We start from the raw sequence: 26,251 nt of genomic DNA, 5'->3' as shown, positions 1-26,251 counted from the left end.
TTATTGGACAATCGGTCCAAAAGTGGTATTTTTGGATGATTTTTTCATTGTGTGTACTAGGCATTTTTCTTACAGTCTTTGTTTGACTTACTTTCTCAACCTGGTGTTTCAGAGTTGTAATGTTTGTGTTCCAGTAGGTGATGGCAGTCAAAAAGCAGATACAGGTCTGTGTGGGCAGGTTTCCTGTAGACTTCAATGTCCAAGTAACCCCTTCCTTGATGACGTGTATAACACAGTCTAAAAAGTCATATTTGTTTTTCTTTGTGTCTTTTAATGACCACAAACTCCATGAAAAAAAGATGTGTGCACATGCAGATGGTTTTATCGGGATCCATGTTTTATCCACTTGCAGTACCAGAACAAAAGGCACAGTGTTATTCTGCCTGAAGTGTTCAAGGCTCTCCTCTCTATGTAGAGGTTGTCTGCAATGGAGGACCATGGTGATCCCAATGCACATTCCTGTTTCAGTCTGTAGACTTTATCCTTGTATTCGAAATAGGTGGTGTTGGGGTAAAGGTCCAAAAAGAAACATACTTGGTCTGACTTTAAGTTTCATTCGACTCTCAAGGGTATTCAGTTTCAAATGTCTCAGTAGCCTCTGCAGTTTATATACTAGTTAAATAGGGATGTGACATCTGAGAACAGTTTTTTTTTCTCTTCTGTTCCTAACTTCACTGTACAGAGCTTGTAGACAACTTCATTAGTGTTCTAAATACTGTGTACCTTGTTGCCAACTAAAAATTTAGGCTGCTGACCATCACTCTTTGAGGTGCTCCTAATGCAGGGTACGCAGGCTGAACAAAAAAAAAACTGAGAGGTCGCCATACTAACTAACTAGTGTGGCGATCTCCCTCTCTGAGCTATTGTGTTCTGACAGGGGGATAACCACCATCACCCCCCCCCCCCCTGGCGGAACGCACTGAACAGTGTTCACATCCATTGGCTGCCAGTGTGTCTGTTCGATAAAAGTCGATCGTTAGACCGGCTTCTGTTGGACACGCTGCTGTACACATGGGCAGAATTGTTGACCAGTTTCTGTTGAACTGGCCGATATACGGCCCGTTTGCACCAGCTTTTACGTTTGTATCTTAGGGAGTCCAAACAAGCATGTTGCAACATTTTTTTCATTCACTAATAAGTTTTCTATTTCGAGACTTACGGAATGGGATGAGGGACTCTGACACCATTTGTCACCCAAATATATTAGCATTTTAAAATTATCTACCTTGGCGTTTAACAACAATTGACACCTTCTTCCAAATAATAAAACAGCTAGCACATGCCCCTGTCTTAGTGGGACCATGTTGATTTGATCAAGTAATTAGAACAGGATCAGCATCTGCCTTGACACAGTCCATACTAATTAGATTATGGTGACTGACTTCTCCAAATGGCTACAAATGCTGGGTATGTTTCTGTCACCCATTAGATCTTAGGAGGCTTCTTGATGAGCTGTGTGCAGCATTACAGGGCAATTGAATGTCGAATGTGGCCAAATAGTACTAGGTATACCATAACTTGGATAAATGAGAACCTTCCCAGCCTTCTGACGTACAGTTTTTTTTAAAAATCTACCATTAGGAGCTTTTCAGACAGACACAAGAAACATAGATCAGATCAGAAAGCAGTATAACATATGATGAGAAAAGCATGTGATGAGCAATTATTTTATATTGCACCTTGTGATTGTTTACTGAATATGTAAATAATGCAGGGTTCTTCTGCAATATCTGACCAAATAACTCCAATTTTTTCGCTCTAATTTGTCTCTGCCAGCTCACTCATAACTGAAGATGAGCAGCCAGCAGAAATGAAATACTTTTTTCAGAAATACAGTCTATTTTTGTAGGCACAACCCTGACATTTAAAACCTACCACCACACATTTTGTCTACATGAACAAATATGACTCGTGAGAAATGATGCCTGTACATTTAAAAGATAACTAAACTCAAGAACATAATTTTAAAATATTGCAGTCTACTAGATGTGGTGGTTGTGTTATTTTTATTTTTCAGGCTAAAAACAATTCAGCAACTACAGAAAAAAACTTGTTGATCTTGCCAGAAATGCAGTGTTCCTGAAACTTCTTGTGAGCTGAACTCAAAGAATGAAACGTTCTCTGTATTCTGTAAACTACTAATGATGAGCAGTGGCAGCCTGAGTGGCAACCATGGCACCCTCCATTGATACAGTGGAGCAGTGAGCATAGCCACCCAGGGACAGAAAGTGTGTTATTCAAAGGATCACCAGGTGAAAATAAATGGGGAAAAAAGTCTGAAAAATAATGTAGCTACCTCAACTAAGGACTAGCAAGCTGCAGTTTATTACATTTTTGCTTTTGTGTTTAGATATTTTAAATATTACTTCTACTGGCCTAAGCCAACTCCTAATAACTAGGTGTTTCTGTGGGTTCCGGGTTTTTTCCACCTCAAAGACATGTTGTTAGGTCAACTGGCTCCTGTCCAAACTTACCCTAGTATGTGTGTGCATGTATGTGTGTATGCATGTGAGATAGGGACCTTAAATTGTAAACTCCTTGAGGGCAGGGACTGATGGGAATGTACACTATGTAAAGGGCTGTGTAAATTGTCGGTGCTATATAGCTACCTATGTTGTGACAGTGCTTATAACTTTTTTCATTAAAACTTTCTTGGTGTAGGCTTAACAATTCACAGGCACTGACAACAACCTGGGAATTCTCTTAAATTGATCATAGGTCCCAGATGAGGCCTTTTTTAAATCTATGAATAATCAAGAAGGTAGTAAGGAGGAGACACCGCTGTACCTGGTTTCTGTCGCATGCAACAATGATTGTACAAGGTTTTCAAACAATCTTCCTTTAGGCCTGGTTCACACTAATGCCGTTTCAGATGTGACTGCTGTAACACCGCATCGCACGACAATGGAAATCCTATTATTTTCAATGGTCCCTGTTTACATCGATGCAATGCAGCTACAGAATTTTGGCAAAGGTGCAGGTGCTACTTTGGTGCTGGTGCAGCATGATTATGGCCCCATAGACCTCAATGAAAATTCATCAAAAACACATGTACAACTTGCAGTGTATTTTTGTTAGTTGTTTGTGTAGATTGTTAAGGAGCTGGCACCCAGCAGCGTCCTAGAAACCAATGACTTTTACATGTACAGTCATGGCATCATAGCGCCTAAGGTGTGGTGAGGTCGAGACTAGCATCAATACAAGGACATCCCAATATCTGTTCTCACAAGCTGGTATGCTCCTCTGATGCAGCCCTCTGCAGATAGGGGAATCTTAATAGTAACCACAAACAAGAGGGTGCAAAGGCCTGTTGCATTACCTCACATCATTTGTATTAAATAAAACAAATGCATACTCACAAAGTGTAACAAGAAAAAAAGTGATGTACAAAGTGTCAGAGTGGTCAGGCTGAAGATGTGTATCACCAGGCTTCAGGCATCACTCAGACTAGCTAACACATTTGGAGTGATGGACCCTCTTCTATGCTTTGAGGAAGAGGTTCTGTACTGTTAATGAGGACAAGGGCCTTGTCCCCACACCTTGGCCCTGTGGTCTTTGGGTGGGGGCCTCCAGATACTGCCCTCGCCCCTATGTGAACGAGTAAAGGGTACATGGCACCCCTACTTATTAAAAAAAAGTCAATCAGAAATAAAAGCACAAACACAGTTTTTGAAAACTCCTTTCTTAAAACGCTGTCCCCCGACCGGGTCCATGGGAGTCACTTTGGGGGGGCCCATGTAACACAGCCCCCTTTGGAGGGGAGGGGAGACCCCTGTCTCAGCTCCCCATATCCCTTGGTGTGGGGGTTGTTCATTGTTTACTGCCATGTGGTCCCATTGTTCTATTGTGTGTCTTGCTTGGGAGCAAACTATTATGGGATGTATGTGTTTGTGTATTTGCTTGGTGGGGGGTGTTTCCAACAGCCCTCCTGATGGGACTCTCTAATGGTGTGTGTCTCTTGTTGTTAAGTATATAGATTGCCTTGCCCTGTGTCATTATGCAGGGAGGGGGGATTTGTCCCCTGAGTGTATAAAAAGCCAGTTGGAGTTTCAAATAAAGAGTTTCATGTTTTATACAGACTGGTGTCATCTAGTCCTGTTTGGTCAGCAGTGGTGTCCGTGGATCTGTGTTTGGACAGTGAAGTGGTAGTCTAACGGAAATACCCTAGTGCAGTCGGGGTCCGGTTCCGTTACATTGGTGGCAAGCGGTTGGATTGTGCTTCCTGGCTGTGAACACATCCAAACCTCCACCGGGATCCAAGGTTTGGATAGCAGGAGAGGAGAGACAGATACCACCCGGAGCTATGGAAACTGAGGTCTTCTGGCGGATGCAGCAAGTGCTGGCTTATTTAGACTATCCTGTTTCTACATGGGACAAGCTTGGATGGAGGAATGCGACTGTCCAACAGCTGGATGAGGGTATAGAAGATGGAGAAGTTGGCTCTTTCCTACAGATCCCAGAATGTATGGATCTAATAGATTTTTCACTGGAGGATGTTGTGGGTGATGAGTCACCTACCAAAGTGCTCTTACTGGGCCCAAGGGCCACCAGCCCTTGCCCTGGACATTTAGTCATTCCAGAGACTGGGGATTTGACAGACTTCTCTGTTGAGGAAAAACCACCTGGTGAGCCTCCAGCAGAAGAGCTGGCAACAAGGCCAAACATTGCTGAACTCTACCCAGTACCAACAATAGCTTCAGTCTCCCTGAGAGAAGAGGCAGCCAGCCTTTCTCCTACACCACTGACAGGGACATGGGATTTCCTGCCAGCAGCATCTTTTAGGTAGAAGAATCTACTCCAGCTGAAGCGCTGACAACCGGACAGAGGGTCCCGGACCTCTGCCCCACACCTGCGGTAGTTTCAGAGGTCCAGGGGGATAATGGAGAGGAGGTTGTTGTCCTCCCTCCCCCACAGTCACCCAGAGTGGAGGACACTGTCTTCCCTCCCAAGCCAGGATCTGTGCACCAGGGAGACAGTGACAGAGGAATGCCATCCCAGCAGCAGATCCACAGTCTAGGAGTGGAGGAAGCCAGCCTCCCTCCCATACAGTTAGCCAGAGCAGATGTGGGGTCCCCAGCAGAAGTGCTGGCAACAGGACAGAGCGCCGCTGGCCTCTGCCTAGCAACTACAGTCACCACCTGGATACCCCAGGGATGCTGGGCAGTCGGCCCAGATCCCCAACAGCATGATGGAGTCAGCCCAGCCACCCTGTCCTCTCTCCAGCGGCTGAGAGGACTTCAGGGAGAAGGACCAGCCCGTATTTCTCCCCAGCGGCGGGTATGTTCTCCGAGAGAGGCAGAGGTTGGCCGGGTGAGTAATGCTTTGTTTGGGACAATTTGCTTGGGGTACTGTGTTGGTGCTGGCATTGGGGGACTGGAAGTACAGACTAACTTCGGAGTCTACCCGTCTGGGGTTTACTCCTGTGTTAGTCTCCTGCCAAAAGGGGAGATATGTGACCGGGAGTCACTTTGGGGGGGGTGGGGGGGTGCCCCGGGTCCATGGAACACAGCCCCCTTTGGAGGGGTGGGGAGACCTCTGTCTCAGCTCCCCATATCCCTATTATGTATAAGTCACCCTGTGCTTGGTAGGGATACAGGGTGAAATGTTCTAATATTGGTGTGGGGGTTGTTCATTGTTTACTGCCATGTGGTCCCATTGTTCTATTGTGTGTCTTGCTTGGGAGCAAACTAATATGGTATGTATGTGTTTGTGTATTGGCTTGGTGGGGGGTGTTCCCAGCAGCCTTCCTGATGGGACTGTCTATTGGTGTGTGTCTCTTGTTGCTAAGTATAGATTGCCCTGCCCTGTGTCATTATGCAGGGAGGGGGGATTTGTACCCTGAGTGTATAAAAAGCCAGTTTGAGTTTCAAATAAAGAGTTCCATGTTTATAGAGACTGGTGTCGTCTAGTCCTGTTTGGTCAGCAGTGGTGTCCGTGGATCTGTGTCTGGACAATGAAGCGGGAGTCTAACGGAAATACCCTAGTGCAGTCGGGGTCCGGTTCCGTTACACCAATCATGATGGCATGGCCGCTGACGCACATGAAAGAAAAAAGCATGGCGTTACCCAATTGATCCAGTCGCTTTCCTTGGGCCAAATTTATTATTTTAGTTAATAAAGGACTTGTTACAAATTGTGTTTTTTATTTTTACTTGACTTTTTCCTTGTTAATGAGTAGATGCACTATGTTCGCCTTACTGATTCACATAGAGAGATGTGTTATCTGGGGCCTCCCTATTGTTGAAGGGGGCTTGCAGATTCCGATAAGCCCCTTCACAGACGCCCAGAACCAAGGACCACGGTTGTGGGGAAGAGGTCCTTGTCTTCATCAACATGGGGACAAGGTGCGTGCTGAGGGCCTAGTTTGGTTTGGGGGTGGGGGGGTACACGCTTGTCCCTCCCCTTTCCTGGCCTGCCAGGCTGCATGTTCAGATGAGGGTCTGGTATGGAGTTTCATGGGAACCTGTTGCCATATTTTTTTGTTTTCTTTTTTTTTTGGTGTTGGGTCCCCTTAAAATTCATACCAGACTCTAGGGTCCTGGTACGAATTTTTTGAAATGTCCCCTCTCCTTTATTTACATTCACCTCTCAGCTGAGAATACCTTCACTGAATATGTCATCCATCTTTTGGTTCACTCAGTAGTTTCTCTGAAATAGCCTATTAATTTTCAAATCAAACTGTTAATTCTCTTTGGTTTCCTGTTTGTAAGGCAAGTGGCTGCTATGCCACCTATACCCCCAGCCACTGGTCTTGGCACATCCCTTCTGTAGTTCTTTCTCCAGGAAGCAGTGATTTAATTCAGCCACTCTTGCAGTGGTGGATGGACCAAGACTCTGACACATTCAACATATTCAGGCCTAGTGTACCCATCCACATTCACTACAGTTCCCTGTGGATGATGGGAACTGTAGTTTCCTTTTATTAGAGAGAGAGGAGGGGACATGCTGTAATCCCTGTTGTTACATCTCCTCCTTGGCAGAGCAGAGGCTGCTCTATTTTGAATTACAGAGATAAGGTCATGAAAATTCAATTAGATTTTTCTCCTAAATGGTAAGGATTTTCAAAATTTTTATAACTTTTATTTCTTAATGTTTAGTGTTTTGTGTAGGTGAGTGTACTAATGGGTAATTTTTTTTTTTGCCTATCCCGGAGTTCTTCTTTAAAAGAAAGTTATCAGAAGCATCATCTGAGATCATAGAGAGAGGTAATTGCCTTGTCCAAGTACTTTTATCTGATGTCTTTGGCCAGCTTTCGACTGGTTATATGCATCCATCGGATTCCTGTTGCAAGAATCGGCAGATTCTTGATTCTGGAATGAGAGAGTCATATGATCAGCAGCATTCGCATGAAGCTGCACACAGAGTAGTTAGCGACGGTTATGGACAGATGTCCGAGCCTGGCCAATTGTCTCACCAATAAAACATTTTATCGTGTACTGTGTTTGCACTAGTGGAGCTAATACAATGTATTCGATTATGATTACATGAGGCATTTAACTACTAGGGCAAGCCTTCTTTCTTTCCTAATGAAGCATAACATTGCCTATGGATAAAACAGCCAGATAATAACACACAACCCTCCATGTACTGCAGGATGAATGGGATTAACAAGCAAAAAGAGATTCTACTGCAGAAGCATGAAGAAAGGCTGAGGAAATTATATGGACGAGACGCTGAAGCTAAGAAATAAAGAAGAATCAAAGGATTAACCTTTTCCTAAAAACCTAATATTTTATGAATTTGTGGTGTAAATAAATAACAAACAAACAATAAATTTTATTTAATTGTCTGGATTACAAATGTACCATAAATTGCCTACAGGCCAGTGCAGAGACTAAAAGTGTTTGGTTGTAGCCTTCTAACAAAAGTCACCTTTCATTGTGTCCTAAATCATGTTCATGACACTTAAAGTGATTGTAAACCTCAGACATGAAATATGAACAAAACATATCCCTTTATAGTGTGTGCTTGTCTCAATCCAGAGCACTAAGTGTCATTCTGTCTGCTGCCCCATTCCTCTGTTTTAAGCATGAGTCACTTCTGGTGAGTTTTCTAACACTCAAGAGAAACATGGTGACAGGGTGAACACATCATGTGATTGACAGCCTCAGCTCTGTTCCTGAGTCCTGTGTGAAGGGGGTGTGTCCCTTCCCTCTAATTAGCTCTCAGAGCTCTTCTCAATTATGTAACTACAGCTTTCTGCCCACTGCTTTTCAGAGCTGAGAGATCCTGTGTAAATTCTGCACTTTGAATAGATATAGTGGAAAGACGGTTGTAGATAAACAGGTACAACTTATGTAGTAGGATTTGTTTAATCTTTGCGTATCACACGAGGCCAGTCACTTCACTGGGTATAGCTAAGGGTTTACAGCCACTTTAAATTTCAGCAAGGGCTGTCATCTGCTTCCTGAGCTCCCCTTGTTACAGTATGTCTTACTTCTAGAACCAGAGTTCCTGCAACACACACAATTTCCTGAGAATGGTTCTCGGATCTTGTTCACACCTACAATCATGTAAAAAAGCAATTACATCCATGGTAATTGTTCAATTGTTTTCAACATACTGAACAGGAAAACAAATCTTGGTTTAAAGGTAATGTACACTAACCGATTCCCTTCCACACTATAGCAGAAATACTGATCCAGAACGGAGGGGGTGCACAAAATCACGTGTGTATATATACGTAATTGTGCATTTATGGGTTTGCGACTTCGGCTGTATCTCCGACAGGGGAGAGACCTGTGTATAAACAACACAGATCTCTCCTCTGTCAGCTCCTGCACACTGCTTTGTATGGCTCTGCATAGCAGAGTCATTGACACCAAATCAATTCCCCCCCAGTGTCAGAATGCCCACTGCAGTCCTGCTATAAGTCGTTGATCACCACCATTACTAGTAAAAAAATAAATTACAGTATCTATACCATATTGTCGGTCTTTTTTTGTTTGTAGCGCAAAAAATTAAAAGCACAGGCAATCAAATACCACCGAAAGAAAGCTTTGTGGGGGAGAAAGGGCATAAATTTCATTAGGATGCAGTGTTGCATGACCACGCAATTGTCAGTTAACCATTTGCCACCCGCCCTATGGCCGAATGGCGGCCGGCAAATGTCATCAGCGTTCCGGGTGGACGCCATATGGCGTCCTCCCGCACATGCGCAGATTGCGCTCCTGCAGAGCAGCGCAGCGGCGCGATCTGTCACCGGCCGTGTACCTCGGACACGGCTGATGACAGATCTGAGTATCGGCCCCATTGCCGGTACCATGTGACCTGCTGTGACCAATCACAGCAGGTCACATGACAGTTATATAAAATGGATTGCTTCATTCATGCCATCCATTGTATACTAGTGTCTAGCTGTGAATGGTCACAGATAATCACATGCACATGTCATGTGGCCAAATCACAGCTAAGCACAAAAAAAAAAACCCTGAATGAATCGGTCATTCAGGTAACTGCTTGCTTATAGCAAAGTAATTCTTTGCTATAAGCAAATTGTGTAAAAAACAAAAACAAAAAAAAACTGATCACTTACCCAAAGTAGTACAATGTTACTATGGTAACATTGTACTACTTTGGTCATAGTGAAATATGAGAAAAAAAATTTAATAAATAAGAGAAAAAAAAAAAAAATATATATATATATATATATATATATATATAATTTTTTTTTTTTTTTTCATACTGTCACCAGTCAGTGTCCCTGATCACCGCCATGCCAGTTATATGATTATGCTGTACTGCACTGGTGACAATATGTAAAAAACAAATAGTGAAACTAATTTTCCGAAAAATTATGACAAAAAAATACTTCAAAAAACTCGCCATGCCTCTTATGAAGTACGTTGGACTGTCTACTTTGCAAAAAGGGGTCATTTGGGGGATATCTGTACTGTTCTGACATTCTTGGACCTCAAGAAATTAGATTGGCCGTCAGTACAGTTGTGGCCAAAATTATTCAACCCCCACTGAAATTGAGTGTTTTGGCCAGTTTGACATTGCTTTTGATCATTCAGTCATCTTGCTTACATTTACATTAAAGAGGCACTTGTAGGTCAGACAAATATAACATAACAGTTATAATGAAATAACCACAAATGTCTTTTCTGTGCTCACAGCATTATCAGTTTTATTCAACCCCCAAGTGACATTCAATCTTAGTACTTAGTACAGCATCCTTTTACAGTTATAACAGCTTTTAAACGTGAAGCATAGCTTGACACAAGTGTCTTGCAGCGATCTACGGGTATCTTCGCCCATTCTTCATGGGCAAAGGCCTCCAGTTCAGTCACATTCTTAGGCTTGCGCACTGCAACTGCTTTCTTTAAGTCCCACCAGAGGTTCTCAATCGGATTTAAGTCTGGTGACTGCGATGGCCACTCCAAAATGTTCCAGCCTTTCCTCTGCAACCATGCTCTAGTGGACTTGGAGGTATGCTTGGGATCATTGTCCTGTTGAAAGGTCCAACGTCTCCCAAGCCTCAGGTGTGTGACGGACTGCATCACGTTTCCATCCAATATCTCCTGGTACTGAAGAGAATTCATGGTACCTTGCACACGCTGAAGCTTCCCTGTACCTGCAGAAGCAAAACAGCCCCAAAGCATGATTGACCCTCCACCATGCTTCACAGTAGGCAAGGTGTTCTTTTCATCATAGGCCTTGTTCTTCCTCCTCCAAACATAGCGTTGATCCATGGGCCCAAACAGTTCTAATTTTGTTTCATCAGTCCACAGAACACTATCCCACAACTTTTGTGGTTTGTCCACATGGCTTTTGGCATACTGCAGTCGACTCTTCTTATTCTTTGGAGACAGCAAGGGGGTACGCCTGGGAGTTCTGGCACGGAGGCCTTCATTACGCAGTGTGCGTCTTATTGTCTGGGCTGAAACTTCTGTACCCACATCTGACAAATCTTTTCTCAGTTCCTCAGCAGTCACACGGGGACTTCTCTCCACTCTACGCTTCAGGTAGCGCACAGCAGTCGAAGTCAGCATCTTCTTTCTGCCACGACCAGGTAGCGTTTCAACAGTGCCCTTTGCCTTGAATTTGCGAATGATGCTTCCTAAGGTGTCTCTTGGTATGTTTAACATCTTTGCAATCTTCTTATAGCCATTGCCCTTCCTGTGAAGAGAAATCACCTCTTCTCTTGTCTTCCTGGACCATTCTCTTGCCTTCACCATGTTTGTAACCACACCAGTAAATGTCTAGAAGGAGCTGAGTATCACAGTCATTTTAAAGCTGCCTAATTGGTGCTTATTATGCTTGATTGCTGCTCGGTGACATCCACAGGTGTTTTCAATACCTGATGGAAAGCACCTGTATGAACCTCTGTTCTTCAGAGTGGTAGTCTTTAAGGGGTTGAATAATTGTGGCAATGAAGAAACCACATAAGAACCATTTACTACTGTATTACATAAACAATTGATGTCATTTTAGTTGCATTTGGGTAGTTACAACGTCCTTGTAGGATTTGATTCTGAATACAATTCCAAATGTACACTATAGTCCCTAAACCCCTTTACAGCATTGGGGGTTGAATAATTTTGGCCACAACTGTACTTCAGGATTGATCAATATTCAGATCTATACCATAGTTTGTGAACTCTATAACTTTCCTACAAACTAAATAATACATCCTAATTTGGGTTATTTTCACCAAAGACATGTAGCAGAATACATCTCGGCCTAAATTTATGAAGAACAATTATTTATTTGCAAACTTTTATAACAGAAACAAAGAAAACCTTTTTTTTTTTTTTTTAATTTTTGGTCTTTTTTTGTTGACTTAGCAAAAAATAAAAACCCCAGCGGTGATTAAATACCACCAAAAGAAAGCTCTAGTTGTGTGAAGAAAATTATAAAATTTTAGTTTGGGTACAGTGTTGTATGACCGCGCAATTGTCATTCAAAGTGTGAGAGCGCTGAAACCTGAAAAATGGCCTGGGCAGGAAGGGGGTAAAAGTGCCCGATATTGAAATGGTTAAAGTAACACAGCACCGTATTGCAAAAAATGGCCTGGTCAGGGATGGGGGTAAATCCTCTGCAGGGCAAGTGGTTAACCAATGACACAGAAAATTGACATGGTGTATTCATTCTTATAATCTGAGGTTAAATAATCACTTTAAATTAATGCAGGTTGAGCGTTCTGGTATAAACTCTGCTTGGAGGAGATCAGGGAGAGAATGAGTTTGTCTTCTAGCCAGTACCTTAGACAGGATTTGAGTATACAGTGGATATCAAAAGTCTACACACCACTGTTAAAATGTCAGATTTCTGTGATTTAAAAAAAAGACAAAGATAAATCATTTCAGAACTTTTTCCACCTTTTAATGTAACCTATAAACTACAACAACAAACTGAAATCAACAAACTGAAATCTTTTAGGTGGAGGGAAGTAAACATAAAAAACTAAAATAATATGGTTGTATAAGTGTGCACACCTTCAAACTAATACTTTGTTGAAGCACCTTTTGATGTGATGTGATTCCAACGCTCAGTCTTTTTGGGTATGAGTCTCACACATCTTGACTTGGCAATATTTGCCCACTCATACAAAAACACTCCAAATCTGTCAGATTCAGGTCTGGGCCATTCCAAAACTTTCATTTGTTAATTTGGATGTATGCTTTGGGTCGTTGTCATGCTGACAGATGAAGTTCCTCTTCATGTTCAGCTTTCTAGCAGAAGCCTGAAGGTTTTGTGCCAATATTGACTGGTATTTGAAACTGTTCATAATTCCCTCTACCTTGACTAAGGCCCCAGTTCCAGCTAAAGAAAAACAGCCCGAAAGCATGATGCTGCCACCACCATGCTTCACTGTGGGTATGATGTTCTTTTGGTGATGTTGTTTTTGCCAAACATATCTTTTGGAATTCTGGCCAAAAAGTTTAACCTTGGTTTCATCAGACCATAATACATTTTCCCACATGCTCTTGGGAGACTTCAGATGTGTTTTTGCAAAATTTAGCCAGGCTTGGATGTTTTTCTTTGTAAGAAAAGTCTTCTGTTTTGCCACCCATAGCCCAGACATATGAAGAATACGGGAGATTGTTGTGACATGTACCACACAGCCAGTACTTACCAGATATTCCAGCAGCTCCATTAATGTTGCTGTAGGCCTCTTGGCAGCCTCCCAGGCCAGTTTCCTTCTCCTCTTTTCATCAATTTTGAAGGAACGTCCAGTTCTTGGTAACGTCACTGTTGCACCATATTTTCTCCACTTGATGATGACTGTCTTCACTGTGTTCCATGGTATATCTAATGCCTTGGAATTTCTTTTGTACCCTTCTCCTGCCTGATACCTTTTAACAGGGAGATCCCTCTAATGCTTTGGAAGCTCTCTTCGGACCATGGCTTTTGTTTTAGGATGCGACTAAGAAAATGTCAGGAAAGACCTACTAGAACAGCTGAACTTTATTTGGGGTTAATCAGAGGCACTTTAAATGATGGCAGGTGTGTACTGACTCCTATTTAACATGATTTTGAATGTGATTGCTTAGTTTTAAACACAGCTACATCCCCAGTTATAAGAGGGTGTGCACACTTATGCAACCATATTATTTTAGTTTTTTATGTTTACTTCCCACCCTAAAATATTTAATTTTGTTTTTCACTTGAGTTGTACAGTTTATAGGTCATATTAAAGGTGGAAAAAGTTCTGGAATTATTTATCTTTGTCTCATTTTATTTACATCACAGGAACCTGATATTTTAACAGGGGTGTGTTGACTTTTCATATCCACTGTAGGTGTTAAATAGATTGGCATAATGATTCATGGTATAGGTGATTTTTACGTGACCTAGAATAAGAACTGTGAATGATTCCCTTCAAATGAGGAGAAATAGACTCTCATTAAGCATGGTGTCATATGTCTAATATGCACGGGCCAACTGCATCTTTAAATTTCGCATACCATTCAGCTGGTATCTCATCAAGACCAAGCTCTTGGGGGCAGAAAAGGAAGAGATGGCTTGTTCAATTTCACCTATTACAGTAGGGGCTTCCTTAAAGCGGAGTTCCAGCTAAAAAAAAATAAAATAAGAGTCAGCAGCTACAAAAAACTGTAGCTGCTGACTTTTAAAATACAGCCACTTACCTGTCCCTCGGTCCAGCGGTGTCCTCACCACAACTGGTTTCACTAGCCGTCTGCTCTCCCAGGTGCTGGCATCTTTAGTGTGGCAAACCGGCTGTGACAGCTTGCGGCTTCACAGCCGGGTGCCCACTGCGCATGAGCGAGAAGCGCTGCGCTTTGTAAATGGCCACATAGTCTTCTGGAACCTGTCACGTGTCCCAGAAGACTACGGGGAGGGAGGGGGGAGGACAACTGCTTCCGATCACCTAGGCGATCACCGGGGAAGTGGGAGCGGGTACCTGTCAAATTCGGGTACCCGCTCCTCAAAGGTGTCAATGGGGAGCAGGGGACAAAGCATTAAAGCGGAACTTCCCCTTTTGGGTGGAACTCCGCTTTAATCTCCTGCAGCCTCACTGGAGTGTATCTTCTTCTGTGGGGCTGTGCCTGTGTTTTTGCTGGGAGCACACTGCTGAGCACTATCACAGCACTGAGCCCGAACTGTCACTGAAAGCTCTGGTTCTCCTTCTAGCAACTGGGAGCTGAGAAGATCAGCTCTAGACAGGGGCGGACTGACAACTCATGGGGCCCCCGGGCAATAGGGGATCATGGGGCCCCTGTGTCCTTGCCCAAACTCAAAAAAGCCTATGAAAAAGGTACAAGGGGCATCTCATGGGGCCCCCTCTACTGATCCAGGGCCCTCGGACAGTGCCCGAGTTTCCAAATGGTCAGTCCACCCCTGGCTCTAGATCATATGATCTCTGGGATAACCTGTGATTGGTTATCACAGTGATTAGTAATTTGACAACCTGTGCTGGGAAAGTGTACAGTATATAGTATAACATAAAGGAAAACCTTTTGTTTGCTTGAACTGTACTCTTGATTCTCCTGAAAGGAGGCAAAGATACATTGTTTCATTTTTGCCTTGCTAGGAAAGAAAAAAAAACCCAGTAAAATAAAGATAAATTAGCTAGATCAGTGTTTGGTCTAGGTCAGGGTTGAATGTGTTTGAAGTAGGATTAAAAAAAAATAATTGTACTCTTGATCCTCCTGAAGAGAGGGGAAGATACATTGTATCATTTTCCCCTTGCTAGGAAAATATATACGCAAAATAAAGATAATTAGCTAGATCAGTGTTTGATTTAGGTCAGGGTGAATGTGTTTTAAGTAGGATTGAAAACATAATAGTTTAGAGCAGTGTTTCTCAACTCCAGTCCTCATGGACCCCCAACAGGTCATGTTTTCAGGATTTCCCTCAGATGAAACAGCTGTGGTAATTACTAAGGCAGTGAAACTGATCAAATCACCTGTGCAAAATAATGGAAATCCTGAAAACATGACCTGTTGGGGGTCCATGAGGACTGGAATTGAGAAACACTGGTTTAGAGCAAGTGTCAGTAAGGCACCCTATAGATCATGGCTGTCAAACTGGCGGCCCTCCAGCTGTTGCCAAACTACAAGTCCCATGAGGCATTGCAAGATTGACAGTTACAAGCATGAATCCCAAAGGCAGAGGCATGATGGGACTTGTAGTTTGGCAACAGCTGGAGGGCTGCCAGTTTGACACCCCTGCTATAGATAATTAATTTTTTTGTTCAACCAGTGGGTTAAAAAAAAAAAATCACTTGATTCCTTTATTCACACATTGAAGGTTTCCATTTGTATTCTGACAGCAGAGAGACTTCCCTGTCATCCAGAAGACGCTGATCAGTGCTGCCAGTTATAGCTGGGAGCACCTTTCGAGTGGAAATTTTTCAATAGGTGTGGTTGTACAGAAGTAAATCAATTTCTGTACAACCTCTTTCTCTATACATGGGTCAAAAGTCGACTGGTCCATGCTGAATCAGTCGAATTTCAATCCATATATGGCCAGCTTTTGTGGCAGTGTGTTCCCAGTAGGCTTATAATATACAGTCAGGTCCATAAATATGGGACATTGACACAATTCTAATATTTTTGGCTCTATACACCACCACAATGGATTTGAAATGAAACAAACAAGATGTGCTTTAACTGCAGACTGTCAGCTTTAATTTGATTTTAATTTGAAGGTATTTACATCCAAATCAGGTGAACGGTGTAGGAATTACAACAGTTTGCATATGTGCCTCCCACTTGTTAAGGGACCAAAAGTAATGGGACAATTGGCTTCTCAGCTGTTCCATGGCCAGGTGTGTGTTATTCCCTCATTATCCCAATTACAATGAGCAGATAAAAGGTCCAGAGTTCATTTCAAGTGTGCTATTTGCATTTGGAATCTGTTGCTGTCAACTCTCAAGATGAGATCCAAAGAGCTGTCACTATCAGTGAAGCAAGCCATCATTAGGCTGAAAAAAACAAAACAAACCCATCAGAGAGATAGCAAAAACATTTGGCGTGGCCAAACAACTGTTTGGAACATGCTTAAAAAGAAGAAATGCACCGGTGAGCTCAGCAACACCAAAAGACCCGGAAGACCATGGAAAACAACTGTGGTGGATGACTGAAGAATTCTTTCCCTGGTGAAGAAAACACCCTTCACAACAGTTGGCCAAATCAAGAACACTCTCCAGGAGGTAGGTGTATGTGTGTCAAAGTCAACAATCAAGAGAAGACTTCACCAGAGTGAATACAGAGGGTTCACCACAAGATGTAAACCATTGGTGAGCCTCAAAAACAGGAAGGCCAGATTAGAGTTTGCCAAATGACATAAAAAAAAGCCTTCACAGTTCTGGAACAACATCCTATGGACAGAAGAGCCCGAGATCAACTTGTACCAGAGTGATGGGAAGAGAAGAGTATGGAGAAGGAAAGGAACTGCTCATGATCCTAAGCATACCACCTCATCAGTGAAGCATGGTGGTGGCTGCCAATGGAACTGGTTTTCTTGTATTTATTGATGATGTGACTGCTGACAAAAGCAGCAGGATGAATTCTGAAGTGTTTCGGGCAATATTATCTGCTCATATTCAGCCAAATGCTTCAGAACTCATTGGACGCCGCTTCACAGTGCAGATGGACAATGACCCAAAGCATACTGCAAAGGCAACCAAAGGGTTTTTTAAGGGAAATAAGTGGAATGTTATGCAATGGCCAAGTCAATCACCTGACCTGAATCCGATTGAGCATGCATTTCACTTGCTGAAGACAAAACTGAAGGGAAAATGCCCCAAGAACAAGCAGGAACTGAAGACAGTTGCAGTAGAGGCCTGGCAGAGCATCACCAGGGATGAAACCCAACGTCTGGTGATGTCTATGCGTTCCAGACTTCAGGCTGTCATTGACAGCAAAGCATTTGCAACCAAGTATTAAAAAGTGAAAGTTTGATTTATGATTATTATTCTGTCCTATTACTTTTAGTCCCTTAACAAGTGGGAGGCACATATGCAAACTGTTGCAATTCCTACACCGTTCACCTGATTTGGATGTAAATACCCTCAAATTAAAGCTGACAGTCTGCAGTTAAAGCACATCTTGTTCGTTTCATGTTAGAATTGTGTCGATGTCCCAATATTTATGGACCTGACTGTAGTTCCAAACTTCAAGTGAAAAATATCCCATAAAGTGCTCCACTCAAAACTGAAAAATTCAATGGTGCTCCATCCACAATTTGAAGTACAGCAAAACAGTAAAAAGCGCTTAATATAATGGCCGGGAACCTCCCCTTCTCCCCAGACCTAGAAACATCCACTCACAAACAGAAACAGAGAGGGACTCATCACATAAATCCATAAGGATCCTCTTTATTAAAAGCATAAATTAAGAAGTCACACTCACTAGTTAAAATATTGGCACAAAATAAAACGTTCTATAGCTTGTGATAACTGCAGCCACTCAACTCAGCTGTCATAGGAGCCGATGTGCGTTCCACTGTGGTTAACTGAGTGATCAGTATAGTCAGAAGTGACGTCAGAACCGACCTGCCCCTGCCCAATGCATTTTGTCAGTGGGCTTTCTCAGGCAAAATTCATTGGGGCAGGGCTGGTCTGTTCTAAAGTCACATCCAGTTTTTCTGAACATTCAATTAACCACAGTGGAACTTTATTTAGTGTCCTCTTAGAAGACCACAAAAGAACTGACTAAACGGGCTGTGTGTTTTTACTCACTTTTACCACTTTTTTGGTGAACGACTAGGTATACATATCCCATACTCATTCACATGGGGGGGAGGGGGGCAGATCTTGTGAAAGGGGGCTTCCAGATTTTGATAAGTCATCCTCTGCACCCCCACAACCACCAGGCCAGGGTTGTGGGGAAGAGGTCCTTGTCTTCATCAACATGGGAACAAGATGCACCCCAATGCACCTTCCCATGTTGAGGGCATGTTGCTTGCTATGGTTTAGGAGAGGGGGACGCTCACTCATCCCCCCTTTCCTGGCTTGCTGGGCTGCATGCTCAGTTAAGGGTCTGGTTCCACGGTGTTTTTTTTTTAAATATTTGGTATGGGGTTCCCCTTAAAATACATACCAGACCCGAAGGGTCCCCCACACAGTTTTTTAATAAATTTGTTAATGCCGGCATTCTTTTGTTTACATTGGTGAGTGATCGGTTGTTAAAGCGGAGTTCCACCCAAAAGGGGAAGTTCTGCTCTAAAGATTGTTCCCCCGATCCCCATTAAGGATTGGTACCTTTGGGGAGCGGGGGTGGGGGGGAACGGGTACCGGAATTTGACAGGTACCCACTCCCACTGCCACTGTGATCGCCTAGGCGATCGGAAACGGAAGTTGTCCTCCTACCCTCCCTCCCCGAAGTCTTGTGGTACACATGACAAGTCCCAGAAGACGACGGGGTCATTCAGGAAGCTCAGCGCTACTCGCGCATGCGCAGTGGGCACCCGGCTGTGATGCCGCAAGCTGTCACAGCCAGGTGCCCACACTGAAGATGCCGGCCTCCTGGAATACAGGACGGCTGGTGAAACGTGCTGCGGCAGGGGCAACGCGGGATCGTGGGACAGGTGAGTGGCTGTTTTTTAAGTCAGCAGCTACAGTTTTTGTAGCTGCTGAGGTTTATTTTTTTACAGTGAGTGGAACTCCGCTTTAAGGACAGTGTGGCTGCCTGCTCCTTAACAACCTGCTGTTTACAGGAGAGAAGGGGAGGAGCAGGCGTAGGGAAATATGTAAAATCTAGAAAAACAGCTGGATTCGCATTGATGTGAACATAAAATTGCAATTTCAATCCGGTCCCATTGAAGTCTATGGAGATTAACTTTGCACCGCCCTAAACTCACACAGGACCATTTTTTTAACCGGATCAGAATAGCACTGCATAGATGTGAATAGCCTTCATTGAAAACAATGTTTTTTTCAGATAACATGGGAATCTATGCCTTTCAAATTGGATCAAATCCTCATAGAATTCGCATCAGTGTGAACGGGACTGAAAGTATTGTTTTACCAAAAGAATAGCTGATGCTTGGAACAAACTTCTAGCAGTGGTAATCAGTCAGTGAATGGAAATGTGTTTGGGAAAAACACAGATCTATACTAAGACAAACATTTTTTAAAATAATGGGCCAGACTCGATGAACCACAGTATTTTTTGCTGTCCTTCTTCCTCTACATTTCCAAGAATATTTTTTTTTAAACTTAAATTAGATATATAAAACACAAAGGGTGGTTCTAGCAGTTGAATTGCAAGGTACTATGAGTGTCCTGATTTCCCTTCTCCCCTGGCCTGGGATCAGGCCTGGACTGGCCATAGGGCCCACCAGGCACTATCCCGGTGGGCTGGGGCTGCTGGGCCCAACCCCTGGGCTGTGGACCGGTCCATAACCTGACCGCACAGTGGGAAGTAAGTGCCACCCGCAGTCCAGACAGGTTTAATCCAGACCACGGTTGCCGCTCACCTCCCGCTATGCCTGTGTCTCTTCTCCCTGCTGCCCCGCCTTGCTGTGGGAGGAGCTGGAGTGTTCAGAAGTGATTCCCCCAAGCCGATACAGCCCCGATCCCTGGTCTGCTGAATTGAAGGATTGAGGAGCGAGGAGGGGGCGGCGTCCGGACCGACACTCGGGGAGGAGCATTCAGGGGCCACACCACGCCCAGCCTGGCTGTGAAGCAACTACACGTGACCGACAGATTGTCCTCACTACCTTTTTGGTCTTTTCTTGGGGTAAAAAGAGTTTCTTGACTCTGGAGTCCACTACACACACTACACTACAATCCATTCCAAAGATTCCAAGGTGAGTATCACCTTTTCCATGTCTCCTAGGACTTGATGCCATGAGACTCCGTAGATCATTAGATTGTCTGAGTAATGGATGAGGGAAATTCCCTGAAGGTATAAATAGGTTACTACCTCGTCCGTAAATATTCTCGGACTGGCCGCTAATCCAAAAGGGAGGGCTCGGAACTGCCAGTGACTGACCGCCTGTTCTGTGAAGATGGCAAAACGTAAGAAGGCTTGGTATTCCAGGGCGAAGGGAACGTGAAAGTAGGCATTCCTGAGATCCAAAGTGGTCATAAAGACTAATTTGAGCAGTTGTTTCCGTACACTGTAGATACTTTCCATATGAAACTTCTTGTACCGCAGGAAACCATTCAACCTTCATAGGTTTGTGATCAAGTGGAATTTACTTGAAGTCTTCGGGACCACGAAGACGTGGGAATAAAATCCCCAAAAAAGCTGGTGTATTGGCATGGGAACAATTACCTCCTAATCCGCTAAATCCCTGATCCCTCCCAAGAGACCCTATGCCTCTGCCCTGTCTCTGGGGGGATAGGTCAGCACAAAAGCATGAGGGGGGAGTAAAGGGAATTCCAACTGGTACCCCTCCCCTATCAACTGCAGGATGTGCGTGCTTTCCGTAATCTTCCCTCATCACTGAAGGAATCTGGACAGCTTTCCACCCACCCTGAGATCCATGTCATTTAGGGTCCTTACTGGTGGGTTTGGAGCCATAAAAAAGGAAGCTCATTTTCTGTCTTTGTTGGTCCATTTCTTGTTGTCCTTTCTAAATCTTTGTTGGCCCTGATTAAGAGGGGCATGAAAAAACTTCATAACCTTATCTTTTTTGCCTTGACAGGGAACTTCTTCCCCTTTTTGGTGGACCTCAATAACACCTGTTCCAGCTCTGGGCCGACCAGAAAGGAACACTCAAAGGGAAAACCACAGAGATGGGTTCTTGACGTCTGATCGCCCTTTCAGGTTTTAGCTCATACTTAGGGGCGGACTGACCATTTGGAAACTCAGGCACTGCCCGAGGGCCTGGGGTCAGTGTGGGCAAGGACACAGGGGCCCCATGATCCCCTATTGCCCGGGGGCCCCATGAGTTGTCAGTCCGCCCCTGCATACTACTGCCTTACCAATTACCTCAAGGGAATCCAACACATCTTCTGACCAAGCGTCAGTATTTCTAGCGATGCAGGCGGATGCCAGGGCTGGGGCCATAGTAGCGGAACTTGCATCCCAGGCTCTATTCAACAGCATCTCAGACCTACGGTCCATCTGATCTCTGATGTTACCTGAGTCCTCAAAGGACAGGTCAGACTTTTTAGATACTTGCGATAATGCTGCGTCTAATTTGGGAGTTTTGAGGAATTTTTCTTCCTCTTCTTCTCAATATCTTTGAGGATTTGGTGCACGGATAGCACCCTAGCTTGTGGCCTCTCCAACCCCTGATAGATCTTGTTCTGGGCTGAGACCTATGTTGGTGATTCTAGGATTTCCTCCGAGTCATAAATAGCCCTTAAGAGCCCTTCCATATCTTCCATGGCAAAAAAGTGTCTACCCGGTCTAGATTCCTCGCTAGCTTGACTAGCACCCTCCAAATCTTCCCCCTCTTCCAGTGAGCTTTGGCCAGAAACCTCTGCCTCATCTAGGTCTGCCCCCTCTGTGACCTGAGAGGATGAGGGACCCAAACCCCCCCCCCTACTGCTTCCCTGTCCAAGTTCCCTGTTCCATCCTGGGAAGAAGACCCTTCCTTATAAGACCGGGCATCCAGCTCCCCGGATGTCAGGGCTGTCTTGAATGATTGCAAGGTGGCTAACATTTCCGTTTGCACCAAAAAAAATCCTTCATAACCGCCGAGGTTTGCTTTCCTTGACAATTTGTGGATACACTTATAGCAAAAGGGTCTGCCATGGTATTGCGGGACTTTATGATTACAATAACCACATCCTTTGGATCTGGGGGGGAGGGGAGGCATTAGCTTTTGGTGTCTTGTGGGCACTCTCCTGGGCAGTTCCACGCGGCGCTAACGAGAGATAAACAAGGGCCTAGGTTAACATGTACTCCTTGATGATGATCTTTTCACTGGTTGCAGCCACTGCCTCACCTTCCATCCTTGGCAGGGCCCTTCGGGACCACATCACCTTCGCTGGCCCATCGGTCCTACCGGGGGTAATTCCTGGAGGCTCCTCACCGACCTCATGAGAAAGGAAGGGCCAACTGGTGCCACCATCTTTAAGGCGGAAGTTCTGCTCTCACCGGAAGTTCTACTGAGAGCAAGGCTTGGTCCGCAGCTTTGGTCCCACTGCTGGTCCTGTGCCCTGGGCTCTCCTACTTCCATCTGGCAGAACCAATAGCAGACTGCAACGCAGCCACCCCATTCACCCTACAGTGGCACGCCGCGTGAATCAACATACCCGCTAGAAACCACCTAATGGCCCAGTCCTCTCCTAGACATGCCTTCCCGCTGCCCCAGAAGAGGAAGGAAGGGCGCTTGTCCCTGTAACGCCAGGCACACCTCCCCTGTACCCAGGAAGTTCCAATCAACTGGGACCCCTGAAGTGGTTGAGTTACAGCCTGGCCTCCCCAGCTCAGCTGCTTCCCCCCCAGGGATGACCTCCAGCCACAGGCCTTAGGTCTTCAAAAAAACAAACGTTTCACTGCAGGGAAACACAATAAAAAACTGAGGAGTGGAGGGAAGGACGGGGAATTTAAACTCTGTCAAATTTTTATTGTGTTTCTTGTCAGGTGGATCTAGTCATCCCTCAGGTGTGCCTTCCTGGAGGATGACTAGAGAAATGAAATTCTTGAAAGAACGAATGCATCCAAAACAAAACGAAAATTTCCGGTGTGCACGTCTACTGCTGACTTAATATCACTGCTTTCTTCTGACACAACATCAGATCAGCAGGAAGAACCAAAGAGAGCTGCAGTAGACCAGAGCTGGTCCCTGGACTTTAGAGTACTAGTTCTAGTGAACAGAGCAGCGCAGGTGTCATGACAGTTATGTAACCATCTCATGTATCTTTTCTTTACAGGTATGACCTTAGCTAAAATTATTCCAGTATGTGACAAGGTCACTTTAAGGGAAGAAAGAGAAGAAAAGACATTAGGACTGAAGTGGCTAAAGGGCCTAAAAATGAACTGTAAGTTTTGTATTGAAATGCGCAGTAATGTGCGTTTCCATATGTAATAGTGTCATGTTAAGAAAGAAGGTCATTCTAAAAAGTTCCTTTCTTTGCAGAGTGTATGAAAAAAAAAAACACATGCTCCAAGATGTTTTAATGCATGTTAGTGTGCCTTGCTACATGGGTAACTACTTTTTGTGAGATGTTAGCAGATGTGTGCATGCTGTAAACTTTTGTTTAGTTTCGGATGCATTCGTTCATTGAACAATTTTGTTTGGTCATATTCGTTATGTTGACCTGATTAGTTTTTGGAATTTCTTTCATATCTTCGGAATTCCTTTTGTATATTCTTTGGTCTGGGCGCATTCGGAAAATTAAAAATTTTTTGGTATATATTCGATATATTATCGAACTGGATGGATTTAATATTTTTAGACCCTAGTCCAACCCACCCAGAGAAATAGTATGAGATGACTGGACAATATCTACTATCGTCATGTGCATCTGAATTAATAAATGGAACAAAATTTGGATTCATTCGTTATCTGAATCCGAATTATTGAACTAACTCAAAAATGTAATTAATTTCCCCTTGGGCCCGAACTTCTATTGCATCATGTGACATCACCTGAATGAAACAAATGCATTTGTTCATTTTGTTATATTTTTTTTTTTTTTGATTCGTTGACATTTGTTATTGTGTCCATTCAGAGATTTGTATACATTAGAATCTCTGAAAATATAATTTTCATCTGAACATTGAATTGAAATGAAACATTTGTTTTGTGAGTCCATCCTGGTTGGCTCTGAGGAAGAGGTTGTGTCCTCGAAGCGCATTAGCCAGTTGGTCATCCAGGGTTCCATCGTATGGACTCAGATGTTGTTTGGATCATACACCTTGTTCAGTTTGACATGCCTGTGTTATTATGTCCATTGTGAGTATGATACCTATTTTTGTTTCTTTAATAAATTATTTTAAACGATAATGCACTAGGTTGGTGTGCCCTTTTTCTGTTTCTCCATTTGTATCCAATGTATTCGGACCACCCCGGTCTGTTGAGGGCAGCAAGCAGTGCATATTCCAGAAAATTCCAGAACATTCCTATTGGGTCTACTGAGTCCTTTCCTAGCGCAGGAGTAAAGTGTTTGTTGTGTTGGATTTGTGTTTACATGTTAGGTCTCTTCCACATAAGCTGCCAGAGTGTGTTAAAAACAGGTGGTTGAGCCCCAGGTCTACTGCACCCAACAGCCCATTTTAAGTTATTGTAAACCTTAATTTTTTTTAAAATAACAAACATGTCATACTTACCTGCTCTGTCTAATGGTTTTGCACAGAGCAGCTCCGGTCTTTCTTTTCTCGAGTCCTCCGTCGGCGCTTCTGACTCCCTCCTCACTGGCTGCTGTCTCTCAGCCAGTGAGGAGGGAGAGAGCCGCTACTTTCATGCACATCGTTGGATCAAGATTGGTCTCAGGTAATTAAGGTGGGGCTGGGGGCATTGAAAGTTTTTTTTACTTTAATGCATATAATGCTTTATAGTAAAAAACCTTCAGCCTTTACAACCACTTTAAAGTCTACAATACAGCCAGAAATGGCTGTCCACAGACAGCAATTCTTTGCATAAATTGAACGCAACATATTGAATTGGCAGGTGTCTCCACTTGTAACACTTAGAAATTCAAGTCGATGGGGCTGCATTGAAACTGCAACGCAAATGGTTGGCTTGTGGTTGAGGCATATTATTCCCATTGTAAATAGTTTTTTGGCAAAAAATGGCCCATCTTTTGAATGCCAAGTGCAGGTGCTTACCCACATTCAAAAAAGCAATCCATTGAGGGTCACTGTATATGTTATTTCATATTCATACATGGAAATAGGCTCTCTAAGCCCGGGTTCACTCTTGTGCGGTGTAGCATATTGCATGTGATTTGCACAGGAACCGCACCGCATTCCTGTGCAAATCACATGCAATTTCTGTGCGGTTTGAGTCATATAGTTTATATGGCTCAAATTGCAGCAAAACAGTGCAAGACCTTTTTTTTGGTCCGCACTAGAATTGGTTTGCATGGGTATTCACACCCATTCGATCTGATTCTGCATATCGCACCGCATTTTGCGGACCGATTTCAGGATGTTAACTTAACATACACACCCACAGCGGTTCACATGAACGGAGTACGATTGTGATGCGGTGCGGAATTCGCACAGAAACCACTGCGAATTTCACACCGTATCAGTGTGAACCCAGGCTAAATATCTACAATGTGTTATTTATTGTAGAAGTTTCTATACCACCAGTAATGTATGCAGTTCATTACATATAGTAAATTTCTGGCCTCAAGGAACTTGCAATCTAAGTTTTCTACTCCACATGCATGTAATTACTCTGTGTTTGGTGCTGCTTCCAAAAAGTTACTATGTAATGTAAAACTTGGCATGTCTAGCTTTTGACCTTTTGGTAACATTTCTAAAAACAGTAGACAATACAACATTCACATATAAGATCTAAATCTGAGTGTAGTGTTGTTACTTGTATTGCTGACTCATCACAATTTCTGGACTAGCTACCCAATTTATTTATAATGAGGATTTGGATGTGCTTCACTAAACATGTGTAATTTTTAATTGTTGCAGTCATTGTACTGAACATAATTATTACACGTGACTTGCATTTGCATGCATTACACTGGTCGTTAACATACTCTAGGGATCTCATTTCAGTTTATACCAAGGGAAATAAATGAGAGAACTTCTATGGCAAACACGCAGGCTGTTTTAAAAATAAAAAGGAGTAAAAAGGAGTGTGGAAGGTTTAGAGCCTCTGCAAGGCTTTAATTCTGTATATGTGCTCATGAGGACACCAAGGTAACACATGTGAGACAAAATGGAAAGATAAGAAGAAAAATCTCCTCT

The 26,251-nt window shown here is 43.6% G+C and overlaps 1 protein-coding gene across 2 annotated transcripts in view; it reads left to right on the top strand.

Moving 5' to 3' along the window:
• Positions 1–7,799, top strand: part of DNAJC4 (DnaJ heat shock protein family (Hsp40) member C4) — a 51,327-nt gene extending 43,528 nt beyond the window's left edge. For both annotated transcript variants that reach the window (XM_089652818.1, XM_089652819.1), the window contains exon 7: positions 7,593–7,799. In XM_089652818.1, the coding sequence (XP_089508944.1) occupies positions 7,593–7,689 (97 nt within the window). In that variant the 3' untranslated portion in view covers positions 7,690–7,799. The remainder of the gene's footprint in view (positions 1–7,592) is intronic.
• Positions 7,800–26,251: the final 18,452 nt, after the last annotated feature.

Source organism: Staurois parvus, unplaced genomic scaffold (assembly GCF_062004578.1).
Source record: "Staurois parvus isolate SC_StPar_1 unplaced genomic scaffold, SC_StPar_1.0 ptg000694l, whole genome shotgun sequence".
Classification (NCBI taxonomy): domain Eukaryota; kingdom Metazoa; phylum Chordata; class Amphibia; order Anura; family Ranidae; genus Staurois; species Staurois parvus.
This window is presented reverse-complemented; position numbering and strand designations above follow the sequence as displayed.